Genomic DNA, 13,908 nt, shown 5'->3' with positions numbered 1-13,908 from the left:
AGCATCCTGATTTTACCAGTGTATGTACAGATCACAGCGATGCATTCCTCAAACTAGATAATAATGCTACTATGTATCTTAAATGTATATGTTGGTCTACCATCCTGGAGCTTCACAGAAAGCTGAGAATAAGGTTTTACCTGAGCCCTTCAATAATCTAGGGGTGGAGGATTTTTAACCTAAGAAATTGGGGTGTACTCTATGAGGACATCCTTCTTTCCAAAGCTAAGTAGGCACATATATTTTAAAAATAACTCCTCAAAACCAAACCAACCAACAAAAAAAAAAAAAGAAAAACCCCAACAAAAACCAGAAACCCCCCTCACACATAAAAACCCCCAAACCACAAAGGCAGCTCCTCTGTTTGAAAGTAAAAATTAGCTAAATTACCTTAACCTTGAAAATAAAAAATTTATTTTCAACTAAATGTCTGTTCCCCATCAAATAAGAAGAAAAGCCAAGAGACCAAAGTATGTGTTCTGCTTAGAAGTTAAAAACAACTGCAAAAGAAATCAACTAAGGTTTGCTTGCAGGCTTACCAGAAAAAAAACAGTAAATATAATGAAAAGCAAGCAAATGGTTGACAACACACCCACCGCCAATAATGTAAACATGTTGAACGGATAAATGGCTTGTAAATTATGAAATTTAATGCTACTAAAAAAAAGCTAAGATCATAAATTCCCCTTCTTTACAGAAGGGAAAAAAAAAAGCCTTAACAAGAAAAGGTAGAGTTCCTCAGGCACAGCAGAGGAGCAAACATGACGGCCAAGTATATGGAGGAGGCAGGAAAAGCAGGAGTTGCCCTCATTTCGAGAGGGCTACCGAAGAGAATCCCTCGGTGTCCCTCGGGCCTCCCGAGGCTCCGGCCCGGCCCGAGGACACGCCGTGACCTTGACCGCAGCGATGCTCGCGGGGCGGCCGCGCTGCGCCCGGGACAACGGCAGGGGGCGCCCCGCGCACCTCCCACGCTTGCGGCCTTCCCGCCCCGCCGCTCCCTCAGGAGCCTCGCGCGCCCTCACGGGGAGCCACGGCCGGTCTCGGCCCCAGCGCAGCTCCTCACGGCGGAACCGGGCCGGTGTCCGGAGCGGGGCCCAGCCGAGCCTCCGGCAGGCCCGAGCGCCCGGCACTGCCGCAGCTCCGCCCTCGCGGGAGGGGAGTGCGCGGCCCTGTGCTGCGCGCCAGGACCAGCAGGGGGCGCCACGCCCCCACCGGTCCCGCCTCCGCCCTTCCCCGGCGCGGAGGCCGTCGAGCGCCCTCAAGCGGTCGCGCTGTAACGCGGCCGGGCGTGAGTGAGCGAGCCCCAGCCAATAGCCGCGAGCCGTTCGCGTCGCGCCGCTTCCTATTGGCTACGCGGCGGAGGCGGCCGCCCAATGGGCGCGGCGCCGCGCGAGGGGAAGGCGCGCGCGCGCGGGCACCACCCCCCTTTGCGGAGCGCGCGGCGCGGCGCGGACCGGCCCTGCTGCTGCTCTGAGCGACCATGGCGCTGCCCAGCAGTTGACGTTTGGCTTCTCCCCTCTCCACCTTCTCCTCTTTGTCCGGCCCCTTCCTTCCCTCCGCCCGGGTCCCGGCTCAGGCACGTAGACGGCCGGTACCGGAGACACCGGGTCCCCCCCCCGCCCCTCAGAAACAGGCAGTAGGAGTCGGGCCGGGCGGCCGCCGGACGCGCCATGAACATCATCATCGGCATCGGCGGGTGAGAGCCGGGACCGGGCGGGGAAGGCGGCTCGGGCTGCGGGACGGGCACGGGTCTCTCGTCCCGGCCCCTCCCGGTGCCGCAGTGGGGGTGGGGGGGGTGGACGCGGCCCCCACGTGGCGCTTCCCGACCGCCGCGCTCTCGCCGCAGGGTCACCAACGGCGGCAAGACCACCCTGACCCGCCGGCTGATGCGGGCCCTGCCCAACTGCAGCGTGGTGCACCAGGATGACTTCTTCAAGGTGAGCGGGCCGCCGGCCCCTGCAGGCCGCGGGAGGGCGCGGGGTGACCCCCGCGGGCTTCCGCCCGCGCTGCTGGCGCGCTGCCCGCCCTGCGCCGCCCTGCCCGCGGCCGCTGCGCTGCCTGGCGGGGCCGTGCGGCGGCCGGATAAGCCTGCGCTATAGCGGGCCCCCACGACTTCCCGTGGAGCGCCGTGCTCGTGTCCGTGGGAAGATAGAGGAGCAGGCGGCTTTTATCGTACTGCTCGTTTTATCTGCATGCAAAGGAACCTGGTGGAGGGTTAAGATTCCCCTTTGTAGCTTCAGGGTTTGGATCTTGAATCTTTGAAATGGGTATTGAGCTTCTCAGTAGTTGTCCTGACCAAGCAGGTTTGTTTTGTTTTCTTGTTACTGTTTCAGCCCCAAGATGAAATAGAAGTTGAAGATGGGTTTAAACAGTATGATGGTAAGCCTTTGTTAGTGTTTTCAAAGCGTAACTCAAAAACTTAAGAGTATATTGATTCTTTACGTGCACTGTTTTGCACTGACTGTATCACTAGATGATAAGTGTCTGTTTTGTCTTAGTGATTAGTGCATTAGATATGGAAGCTATGATGAGTACCATAAATGCTTGGATAAAAAACCCAGTCAAGTTTGAACGTTCTCATGGGATCAACAACACACTGGATGCCCAGATCTTGGAAGATAAGGAGGGAGGAGATGAAACAATCCACATTCTTATTGTTGAAGGCTTCCTGCTTTACACCTACAGGTAATCAATTGTGCCTTCATACATTTTGATTTTTACGTTGTTTTATGGAATGGGCAAACCTCTACTGGAATAAAAAGACCTGTTCTAAACCAAGAGTTAGCAGCTGCCATTGACTACTGCCAAGTTTAGGTGTCACAAGTCTAAAGGTGGCTCTTAAGTATAGGAAATGGATATAGTTTTACTTTTCTGGGCTTTGCTACTAATTAGTCGAGGTGTAACCAAACAGGTGTCTCTTTCAGGCCACTGATTGATGTGTTCCACCATCGGTACTTTCTTTCCATTCCATATGAAGAGTGTAAAAGGAGAAGAAGGTAAGTTTGCCTGAGTTCTCTGCTAGCTCAATAACACCTTACTCCATTCAAGAATTTGTTTCTCTGAAGCTCTTAGATGAGAAGGGATAAAGGCAAATGTAACTGCTGAGTTAGAAGACTGTAACTTCCTTCACCAAACTGACCTAAAACTTCCCACCAAGCTGTTGTGTCATGCATGTAACAGTTTCTGCACACACCTTTCACTAGGCTTTCTCCCATGCTGGTTTTCCAGTTACACAGTTCCCAGGTCTTGAACTATCTGAGGTTTTACATTTGGCTGTGTTGTTGTTCTTAGTGCAAATGAAAACTTGAATTACATTTCAAGAGAAATAAGCAGACAGTTAATTTACCCAAAGTTCTGCTAAAGCTTTTAAGAGTTTATTCACCAATATTTAGATCAGTCTGTCTTGGGAACTCCTTTTGCATTTTAAACACTTTAGACCTGCACATCAAATTTCAATTGATTTGCATAACTTGATGCTTGCAGCTCTTGCTAACTAGTAACTTTGGATAAGCTCAGAAACCAAACTGGAGTCAATGGGCTTAGGCTAATGCGTAGAGAACCCCAATGAAGGATCTGTTGTTTCCCTGAACTGTTACTAGACTATTTGTGAGTAACAATGCCTTAATTTACAGTTCAAGGAATTACACTGTACCGGATCCACCTGGATTGTTTGATGGCCACGTTTGGCCTATGTACATAAAGCACAGGAAGATAATGGAAGAACTTGGAGTTGATGTGGGTAAGTCTTTAATGACAAAAGCACTTCATGAAATTGCTTTTCAAACCTCTGCAATACATACTGGTTAGATGCATGAGAGGAGGTGAAGCAGGTGGAGGGAGTATATTTCTCTGATGCCAGCTAGGTGCATGCTATTTAAATGAGGATCTGGCAAGCTTACAGAGATACTCTATTATGGTTCTCTTATTTTACTTTCTTTAAGTGCATTTGAATGGGACAAAATCAAAGGAGGAGCTGTTTAATGATGTGTATGGACAGATCCAGAATAAGATTGAAGAACTGCTTAACACCCAGGTATATGTCCAGGTTATGCTGCAATTCAAAGGCAAACTTTTTTAAAAAGTTGGAAAAGTGGGAAGCTGTAACTCAAAATATGTTCACAACTATCTTTCTGTTTAGAAATAAGCTGCTGCTGCTGATTCTTGTGAGTGAAGATGATTCCTGTTTGCTCCACGCTGTCTACCTGACTGCCTCTAAAGTTCCAGCTTCTGTGAAGACTCAACTCCCAAATTCAATTTGGTTCAACCTTCCCCTTGAAAACTGAGTTCTATATGGCCATAATTAAAAAGCACTTCCCCCTTGTCTGTGATCCTAAATTGTGCTTCAGTCTAGTATGTGTTCTCAGGTGACTCTTTTCATGATGTTCTTAGTGTCACAGGTTAAAACATTATAGTGAAACTGATGTGAAGAGGCTCAACTTCCTAGGAGAGTGTGTGTATCCATATGCACACACACTGCTTTGAATTCTTTGCTTTCAAAACTCTGCATGCATTCCTATAAGAATTAGGCAGCAGGTAGGCTTGGAAATTAGGTTTGATGTTCTTCAAAAATAAGAGAACTGGAGACTTTCAGGCCCTTTTACTAGTATTGAATCACTGTTAAATCCAGTGCATGCATTGATCTTGGATACAAGCAAATCAGTTTAGGTTCAGGAAGAAAATTTTACATACACAATAGCTTTGAAAGTATTGATTGTTCTAGCAATTCCTGTAGTAATCTGTAGGGTAAGGCAAGGTCAGATTCCTGTGTAAATACAAAAGTACTTTAAGGCCTCAGTTTACATAAAAGAGCACAGAAAGAACACTATGAAGGCTTTAATTCATAGTAGGAGGAAAAGTGACCAAAGCTTGATTTAAAAAAAATTTAAATGTCTGCCAGGTATTCCAAGAGGGAAGATATGTATTGATCCAGTGTGAAGCCAGTCCACTTCTTTGGAAGGTTTTAACCAATGCTGAGAAGCAGCAGTTACTTCAAGCCCAGATGCATTAGCTTCCTGACAGGAGCTGGTCCTCCCCAGTATCCCCTGGAAACAGAGAAAGTTCTTTCACATACTGTCAAAGTAGGGCTTGGGGAAAGTTTTTTTTTTTTTTTTCTTATAAGATACTGTACTGTGAAGAGATAAGCATTATGGTGGTGTTCTGATCACAACTGAGGATATACTTTGCTTCTATTCTAGCAAGGAACTAAACCAGAACAGGTGTCTATACCTGATTGTTTTTCCTCAATACTTACTTAAGTAGTGCATTCCAATAGAGTAGAGGCATCATATCTGCTTTCATGTGGTACATGGTTGTTCTCTCCTTACTCTGGTCAATGGGAAAGGTTTCCAAAGGCTGAGCATTGTAGTCAAACTCTGCCAGAATCACCTTGTTGTAGCCTGTTACTAGTGGGCAGGAAGTGTATCCATCATACTGCAATGAAAAATACCCACTTACTATTCTGACCAAAGCCTAAAAGCTGAGGTTTTACAAGCCATGGTTAGCATTCACATTTCAAAATAACTTTCTGGGAGGTTTTCTGCATTTCCAGTGTATCAGTGAAGTTGGAAGGCTGCTAAGCCAGTTCTGGTTTATTAACCATAATACTAAGCCACTGTTAATATTTCAAATGTAGATCTGCTTAACGTTGCTTAAATTAGACCTAACCTAGAACAATAGGGCATAATGTCATTAATGGCTGGTTATTGTAACTAGTGGAACTGGTGACCAGCAGATCTGGATGAGAGCTGGTGTTTATTTCAACAAGCCAACAGGATCCTTAGTGATAATTTCCAGAGAATTGCAGGATATTCAGGTTAGTATCCCCAAGGAAGCCATGTGTAAAATAAAAGTAAGGGCTCAAGGACAAATTTGAACATAATTTGGGCTTAACAGCTGCCTTAGAAGATCATGTCCTACACAGAAGAAGCAAGTTTGCAAGAGTTTTTCTGGAGCAGGTATTACCTTAACAGTGTAAGTAAATCACTTGGACTGATGAAAACCCTGACAAATCAGCCTCTAGCCTTCTTTCAACTCAGAAGTCAGGGAATCAAAGTTAATTCCATTACTACTCTGACATGCAGCAAGTAACCATTTAGCACCGCAACTGCAGAGGCAAAGCCTTTCCTGCCTTCTGGTTCACACACTCAGCTACTTGCAAGACTTTTGCATAAGAAGGAAGAAAACATTCAAGGGAATTTCTCCCTAAGACAAGAACTGTAAGTACCTTTTTAGCTGGCAACTCATTCTTCATTACCAGAGAAATAGTTTTATCAAGGACTCCAGACTGTGCAGCTAAATGAGAAAGAAACAGAAATGTACTAAGACTGTTTCAGCCAGTCATTATTGTCATTGCTAAAGCAAACAGTAGTAGCCAGGCATTTTGCTGGACAATTCAACTGCAATTGAACCTACATGTAAGTTTACTGTCCCAGATTAAAAAAAAGGACTAATGCTTTAGCCTCATTGTTTTGAACATGCTAAAGCATTAAGCTTTAACTTAACTTGAGCGGGTATTTTTAGCCTATGCCCATTCTCCTATGATAAATTATACTTGCTCAGTCTTATCAAACACTGACGTTCTGGCACACTGAAGTTGTGTTTCATTGTGAGTGCTGTAACTGTAGACCCATTTACTGAAGTTAAGTACCCCACCCTTTCATTACATCAATAACATACTGTATAGCCTGGGCTTTTTTCTACTCTTTTATGTGCCTTTTATCAGTTGTGAGACCATACACTTAAAGTGTTCTAATTGTGGAACCTGTGGCTACAAGGCCAGAACTTGTGACTTTTTGATACTGACTTAACAATTAGGTGACACATGCATGAGGAGCTAAGATAAAGCAGAAAGGTTCATTACTGAATGATGATGTAATACAAGAATACTTCATTCATTATATGACATTCTGTGAACACAAAAAATAGAATTAATCTGTGAGGCATCTGGAACAACAGTACTGTTGGGTTAGTGGCACCAACATGGTCTGTAGCTAGCTAGTTGGCCCAGGAGACTCTTTTTGAAAGCTCAAAATTGAAGTAGTAAACTAAAAAGCTTACTGTGACTCCACTCTTGTCATTTACATACACAAACATACACATGCAACTTTACCTACAGCTGCAGCAGTTTTTGATGTTGGAAGGTTGGTGCAGTCTCCAATACCAAAGACATTAGGATACTTTTTATGTTGTAGAGTCTCCTTATCTACATCCACCCAGCCGCTTGCATCTGAGACAGGACTGTTGATGAGTACAGCAGGTGGCCCCATTGGGGGTGTGACATGAAGCATTTCATACTGAACAGAAAGAAAAGGCACTCAGTAGTTAGTTCATCAGAACAAACTCTATCTGTTGGTATAAGAATAAGCACTGTGGAGAGAAGGTTTCTTGGGTTTGTGTCTGTTTTGGTCTTTAAATGCAAATATATAGAATGAAAATCTGCTCTCAAATTTCAAGTGCATCCTTTAATTAACATGAACCTTATCAAGCAAATCCATTTGGAAGCAATTTGCCCTCCTCCATACACACCTGCGACATTCCCATGGCATACAGGACTCCAGGCATAATTTATGAGACATTTTTTTCTTCTCTCCACCTTGGTTTCAAAGTTTTTAATATTCTTCTAAAGTTAGAGATGGTACTCTCAGGGGGAACAGCAATACACAATGAAGCAGACTGTATTATAACAATGTAGAAGTTACTTTGCAGTACACAAGGAAAATAAATAGAACCAAATGAGGGGTCTCAAAGCTCCTGACCTGATGAACTTCAGTCACTCCAGGTTTGTCCAAGTTTTCAAACACAGCTTCTTGCTTGTCTGCTCGAACTTCTATGAGGTTGCGCTTGTAGTTTACAGCAATATTCCTGTCCTTTACTACTTCAAGCAATGCATCAGCATATTTCTTAACACCAAAAATCACACCAAGTGAGGTGTTGAACATGATGTTTGCTTTGGAACGTTTTCCTGTCTGCAGGAGGAGATCCAATTAGCCTTTTCTATTAAGAAACTGTGACAAGAAGAGACAAAAGAACTGTGCTGCACTACTAAAGAGCTGATAGAACTATTCATGCAGTTCAATTATTAATGAATGTTTAATTAATATTTCACACCATGTTAGCATGAGGTACTGAAGATACCTCACACAACTCGTGAGAAGAGGTGGCTGCAAGGCACTGAGGAACTGCTGTATGCAGGTTAAATTCGTGAAGCAGTTCAGTGTTAAAAAGCCTTCTGAAATCTTCACTTCTATGCATAATTCAGGTACTCACCCACTAGGTAGCTCATGAAACACATATGAAGCCTGACATTTGCACTTGAAGTTGTCTTTTGCTTCCACTAAGCTTGCTTTAGCAGCCTGGCTAAGACTCCTCCTGATGCTGAGACAATGCACCTCAAGGAGTAAGCATAGCCACTTTTCAGACTAGTAGAAAAATGGCAACAGGTATTAAGTACTTAAAGTAACAAGAATGATTTCATTCCAGCCAGCATTATTTTGGTGCACCATGCATAGTTATAAATTAGGCTGAGAACAGTTGTATCTGCAGCTCACCAGAAGCAGGGCAAGCCGTTCTTTCAGTATGAAGTTCTGAAATGAATTCCTAAATTCTGCAAGTTTCTCTGCTATTAAATATATGCTAAATATTTATGTACAATCAATTTACCTGCATTCCTTATATATTAAAAATGAAAAAGCAACTCAGTCATTTCAACAATCCTGAGTCCCAGCACTCATGTGGTTTATATTTGTTTTAAAGATAATATTAAATCCTTAGAACAAGCCTTCCTTCCAACTGTGAGAAAATGCACTGGCAGAGAGGATAAAAAACACTTACTTTTCTCAAGTATGCATCTGATAAATACATAATCTTCTGAGGAGCCCCTGCACACTTCACTGGAGTATTTGGAAAAGTGAAGATAGCATTTCCTTCCTTAAAATCTTGTAAAGCTCTCCATGTTTTCTCTACTGTCTGGGCTGAATAATTGGAACCTATTTTAGGGTAATTAAAACCTTCAGGCAAGCCTTTGATCTAGGAAAAGAGAAATTAAGGTTTCAAGTACTGATGGCAAAAGTTTTGTCATCATTGACAAGTATTAAATACAGACTGAGAAATAACTACATAAGAAATTTCTATCAATAAGAAAGTCCATACTTACTTGCTACTTGGTATTTTAAAAAATAGGCCTAGCAATAAAACAGTTATTTCCTTTAGAATTTAGTATATGATTTAGTAGATGTACATTTAGTGAAATTACTTTGGTCTGCAACATCTGAGCATAACTCTTCAGTGCAGACCTGGTCCCAAGTTTTTGTAGACTGTAATTCAGAGTAAGAATATTTAAAGTCACTGCCACATCATCACAAGTAAAAATAATAAAAAAAATAATTATGAAAATTCATAAGGTGAATGAAACTTTTCTGTAGACAGTTGCAGATACAGACCCTGTATTTGCCTAAGGTAATTTTGTTTTAACTAATCTGCATCCAGTAATTATTTCCCTATTACTCCTACTATGACCTGAGCACCTGCTTGTGAGAAAGGATGTGGTACCAATTCAAAATAATGACTTGCAGAAATTCTATGAGAATATGGAGTCATGTTACATGCACTGCAATGTATTTGGGATGTTCCATTCTGCACCAGAATACACTGCTGGTGAAGAGAAACCATCCCCCTTTTTCAAGTGTCCACTTTTGTTTTAAAGTTACTATGAGTTTTCATTACAGAGTGTGATTAACTGTGTTACACGGCTTCTACTAGTGAACACTGAATTTCTGTATCAGCTTGTACTGAAGCAATAGATATGAAGACTGAGAGGAGGGTCGCTGAACATGCTGCAACTCCTCATTCCACTGACCTCATCACCAGAGCTTATTTGTGACTGTGCCTAACTGAGACCAGCTCTTGCTTGACATATATCTTGAAAGCTTTTCAAAGAGATACTTAAATATATTGTCAGGTACTGCATCATATTGAGGTCAGGGTAAAACCACAAGAGTCAAATTGCTCAGACATCTTGCCTTTGTGTTTTCCTCCTCCTACACATCCCTGTGATCACTCTTGCACCAACATTTTCCTCTGAGTTCCACTGTGTGAAGTGTACAGGAAACGTTTCACAAGGGAAGGGCCCCAGGGCCTATTTAAACACAAGCCTGGTAACTCAGCTGGCTCCTTCTGAAGTGCATCCTTTAAGAAAGGTGAGGGTAGCTCAAATTAATTCTGCAGGTCAGATTTTACTGACTGCTCTGTGTTCCTTGTTCCATTTAAGTTAGAGATGCCTCAGACTCTAGTCAGCACACCTTATTATCTCATTACAGGCTGCCTTAAAGCTCTAGATTTAACTTGCTGCCCCATCAGCTGATATTACCACAGAGATACCATCAAGCTGTCATAAAAGGATTTCCCAAGGCTAATTTGGGTTTTTACACAGGGACCTGTGGAAGGAGTAAAGCCATTAGTCTGTCTTCTAGCTCTTTAATTCACACTGTTCAATACCTTGCAGTATAAACAGTTCTGAAAAGCCATTTACCTTTATGAATGTACATGATGCTATTAAAATTAGTAAATATATGATTACTGTAAAACAAATACCTTTTCATAATGCAGACTAATTCCAAGAGCAATTATCAGATACTTGTAAGATACCTGTTGTATAAGGAACAAAAAGTATTTTAGACAAAGAAACCAAAGCATTACCTCAAAGGAAATTTCAGTTACCTGACAGCAAAAAGGAAGGAAATACAGGGAGCATCAGTAGCATAAATTAAGCTCTCAGAACTCTAGTTAAAATGCTAACTGCATTATGAGTTACACACACAGCCTTTGTTATACACAGACCCAGGTATCTCTCTTTTCTGTTCAGTTCACCATAAACAGGGCAAAGGCTTATGATAATAGTATTTTAAGTTGATGTTATTCTAACCTAGTTATCTACCACAATTTTTGTTAGAAAAAGATTTTAGGATCAAGTACATAAGACTAAGTGGAATTTCCCAGCCTCCTAGATGCTGGAGGCCTTGCTCAATAGGTGGTTCTAAGGGGATCTGCAGGAAGAGGACAGAACTCATGACATAAAATAAAAAAACTTTTTTTCTTTTTTCTTTTTTACATTATTACCTTGATATCATTCTCCAGCCAGACACAGTTCTTATCTGGATTGAATGCTGTAACTTGAGATTTGATCCACTCAACACCTTTAGGCATTAAACTTCCCATTGGACGTGCAGAAGCTGCCAGCTGCTTTGCACCACCACCAACCAGGGTCCACAGGGGCTGATAGTAATGAGTCTGAAATAAAAGTTCAAATGGACATTTCAAAACTGTTTAAAGGGACTTAAAGGCACATCACTCCAAATGGGAGCAATGTACCCTAAACACTGTATTATTCTTAACAAAAGAAGCTGTATAAATAACCAAGATTTTTCCATTACAAAGCTGCAGGGATGCATAAATCTCATGAAGAAGAAAGTGTCATAGAAAACCTTTTGCAAGATGGTTAGCTGGCTTACTTTCCACACTTAAAAACATGTGGGGCTGGAGAGGGATGAGAATCAGACCCCTCTGGTCACACGTAAAATGCTAATTCATTACAGTGCTTTGCAGCAGAGGGACACTCACCTTACTTGGCTCAACAACAGCCACATTTTCTGCCCCCACTTTCCTCTTCATCCGAGCACTCATGGCGATTCCACCAGCACCTCCACCCAACACAAGTACTTCATAATAATCCTTGGCAGCACACCTGGCTGCTGTGTGTAAGCCAAAGGAGCTCATCTTCTGCATTCCTGGTTTCAGCAACCACACACCAGAATAGAGACAGGAGCAGGAGGACACCGCTCCAATTGCTGACATCTTTCAGTAACTGGGAAGCTAGGAGATAAGGAAAAGCACCAGTAACAATTACAGGAGGCAGAATTTATATTTATTTAAATGCCTGGGTTAGTTTTCAAGGCAAAAATCATAATACTAAATTCCTCGAGTCATCAGGCAAGAATTACAGCTTTTTTATTTATTTACTCATTTACGTTACACTTATATGTGTAATTCAAAATTACACCTAAAACCTCAAATATTTTCAAGAAAATCTGCCAATGTCCGCTTCAAAAATTCTCCACTACACTAAATGTAGTTGAGCAACTCATTCTGCTCCTTTATGTGCTATCTTGACATCTCTGATGTCTGTCTATCCTGAATTCTTTATAATGCCCCATTACTAATCCTTACATTTACAATTTAGGACAGAGAGGGAAAAATCTCAGAGGCATCCACTGTAAAACAAGTGTTAATAATTTTGTTTTGCAGGTTTCCAAGATGCAAACATTTTCTTCTCATCCCCTCCCCAGTCAGAGCAAAACACCCAACTCCGCGATAAGTGAGTTTCACTTTAGAAAGCTGTTTATCATCCGTGCAGGCAGAAAGCTTTTTAAGCTATTTAAAAATGTGTACCTCCATTTAAAGATCTCTTTTCCCTTTCGCTCTAAGGCTATTTGTTTGCACGTTTTTAGAGTAAGTCTGTTTAATACTGACGAAAATGCACTTTAAATAAACTAGAGCCTAGAACAAACACGTAACAGAAGCACGGCAGTTCTTGCAGAGACGCTCAGGACAACTGCAGTTTCTTCCTCTCCAGGGCACCTACCCTATGCTAAGCGCCTCAGCCTGCTACTTCATCGGAGCAGTTTATTGAAGGAAGTTGGAACAAATAAAGTTAGAGAAGTCCTACTGGCAAGAAATGCAGATCATTGCAACTATTCTTTAAACAGCCAGCCACAGATCAGCAGTTGAAGCATGCCACCCATGCACGTGTGCGAGCTCGGCGGGCGGCTCCCCAGCCGGCTCCAGAGCTGCGAGCCCCTCAGATCCTGCCACAGCGGCCGCTGCTGCACCGCTGCTCCGCGCCCCCGAGGCCGAAGCACCCGGCCCTGCGGGGGGAACGGGGCCGGGGCATGACCCCGTCCGCGCTCGGCGAGGCCGCTGCGGCCCTCAGGCTGCCCCGCAGGCTGTCCCGCCGGCAGGGCCCCCGCCGCCTCCCTGCTCGGCCCAGCCCGACAGCCGCGCTCCCTCACGGCAGCACGGACCTCCCGGGCCCGCTCCCCGCTCCGCACTCACCGCTCCGTGCGCCGAGCAGGGCGGGCAAGGACCGCGCTGCCAGCCCGTGTGCGATCGGCGCCGGGTGCCGGCAGCGGCGGGGCGGAGCTCGGGGCTCCGGGCGCTGCCCGGCCGCGGGCAAAGGCCGCGGTCCGGTTGGGAAGGGCAGGGCAGGGCCGGGCGTGCGCGGCCGGCGGTGGTCGCGGAGTCCCCGCGAGGGGCTGAGCCGGGGGCTCCGCTCCGATGGCACCTACAGCTCCAACCCCGTGCTTCCCAAAGTTTTGAAACTCTAATCCTAAACCTGGCCCCCTGCCAAAACCCCTGATCGAAACCCAGCCGTGCATTCGGCATTGGCCTCCATCCCAGGCAGCAGCCCAGAGTCCCACCTGGACACACAGCACAGGTCACTCTTATCATCGCTCTTACCGACACCAGAATTACAACCACTACAGTACCTGCCATGGCGTGACCACTGATACTTCAATACCTGAACTTTCTCTGGTTACCTGTTAGCACCAGCCCTAAACTATAATCTAGGAGCCCTTTTCCACAGACAGAAAACCAGCAAAATTATTAAGCTTAATAAAATAACACCAAAACACTTACTAGATCAATAATTAATAATAAATGAGCTCTGATGGAGTGCATCCCCCAGAGATAGGCAAAGGCTCTTTTTTCAAAGCTACTGAACACCCACAGTTCCTGGGTTTTACTGGGCAGAAAATGTACTGAAAGAAGACAACACAAATCAGTATCTTTAAAAGTGTGGCATGGAGATCAGACTTTTTTATTAATACAAGAGACTTCTTTAAAGAGAAAAAAGCC

At 44.1% G+C, this 13,908-nt stretch overlaps 2 protein-coding genes across 3 annotated transcripts; one reads left to right on the top strand and one right to left on the bottom strand.

Annotated features, from left to right (window-relative positions):
- Positions 1–1,449: 1,449 nt before the first annotated feature.
- On the top strand, positions 1,450–4,335 carry LOC128794617 (nicotinamide riboside kinase 2-like). The gene is made up of 8 exons (XM_053954687.1): positions 1,450–1,696; positions 1,847–1,937; positions 2,334–2,379; positions 2,499–2,685; positions 2,925–2,996; positions 3,633–3,739; positions 3,942–4,033; positions 4,139–4,335. Exons 1-8 carry the CDS (start codon positions 1,671–1,673, stop codon positions 4,142–4,144), a joined length of 627 nt encoding a protein of 208 aa, XP_053810662.1. The 5' UTR covers positions 1,450–1,670; the 3' UTR covers positions 4,145–4,335.
- A 247-nt stretch (positions 4,336–4,582) lies between these two features.
- On the bottom strand, positions 4,583–13,191 carry SQOR (sulfide quinone oxidoreductase). 2 transcript variants are annotated; one of them, XM_053954685.1, is made up of 10 exons: positions 13,105–13,191; positions 11,614–11,865; positions 11,113–11,283; positions 10,588–10,641; positions 8,830–9,024; positions 7,755–7,964; positions 7,109–7,292; positions 6,224–6,291; positions 5,252–5,430; positions 4,583–5,042 (listed from the first exon to the last, which is right to left on the bottom strand). In XM_053954685.1, exons 2-10 carry the CDS (start codon positions 11,845–11,847, stop codon positions 4,985–4,987), a joined length of 1,353 nt encoding a protein of 450 aa, XP_053810660.1. In that variant the 5' UTR covers positions 11,848–11,865; positions 13,105–13,191; the 3' UTR covers positions 4,583–4,984. The 2 variants fall into 2 exon arrangements, with proteins under 2 accessions (XP_053810660.1, XP_053810661.1); XM_053954686.1 differs by lacking the exon at positions 13,105–13,191 and adding an exon at positions 12,635–12,999.
- Between the last annotated feature and the right edge of the window lie 717 nt (positions 13,192–13,908).

This window comes from Vidua chalybeata, chromosome 13 (assembly GCF_026979565.1).
Source record: "Vidua chalybeata isolate OUT-0048 chromosome 13, bVidCha1 merged haplotype, whole genome shotgun sequence".
Taxonomy (NCBI): domain Eukaryota; kingdom Metazoa; phylum Chordata; class Aves; order Passeriformes; family Viduidae; genus Vidua; species Vidua chalybeata.
The sequence above is the reverse complement of the archived record's forward strand: the minus strand, read 5'-3'. Positions and strand labels throughout refer to the sequence as shown.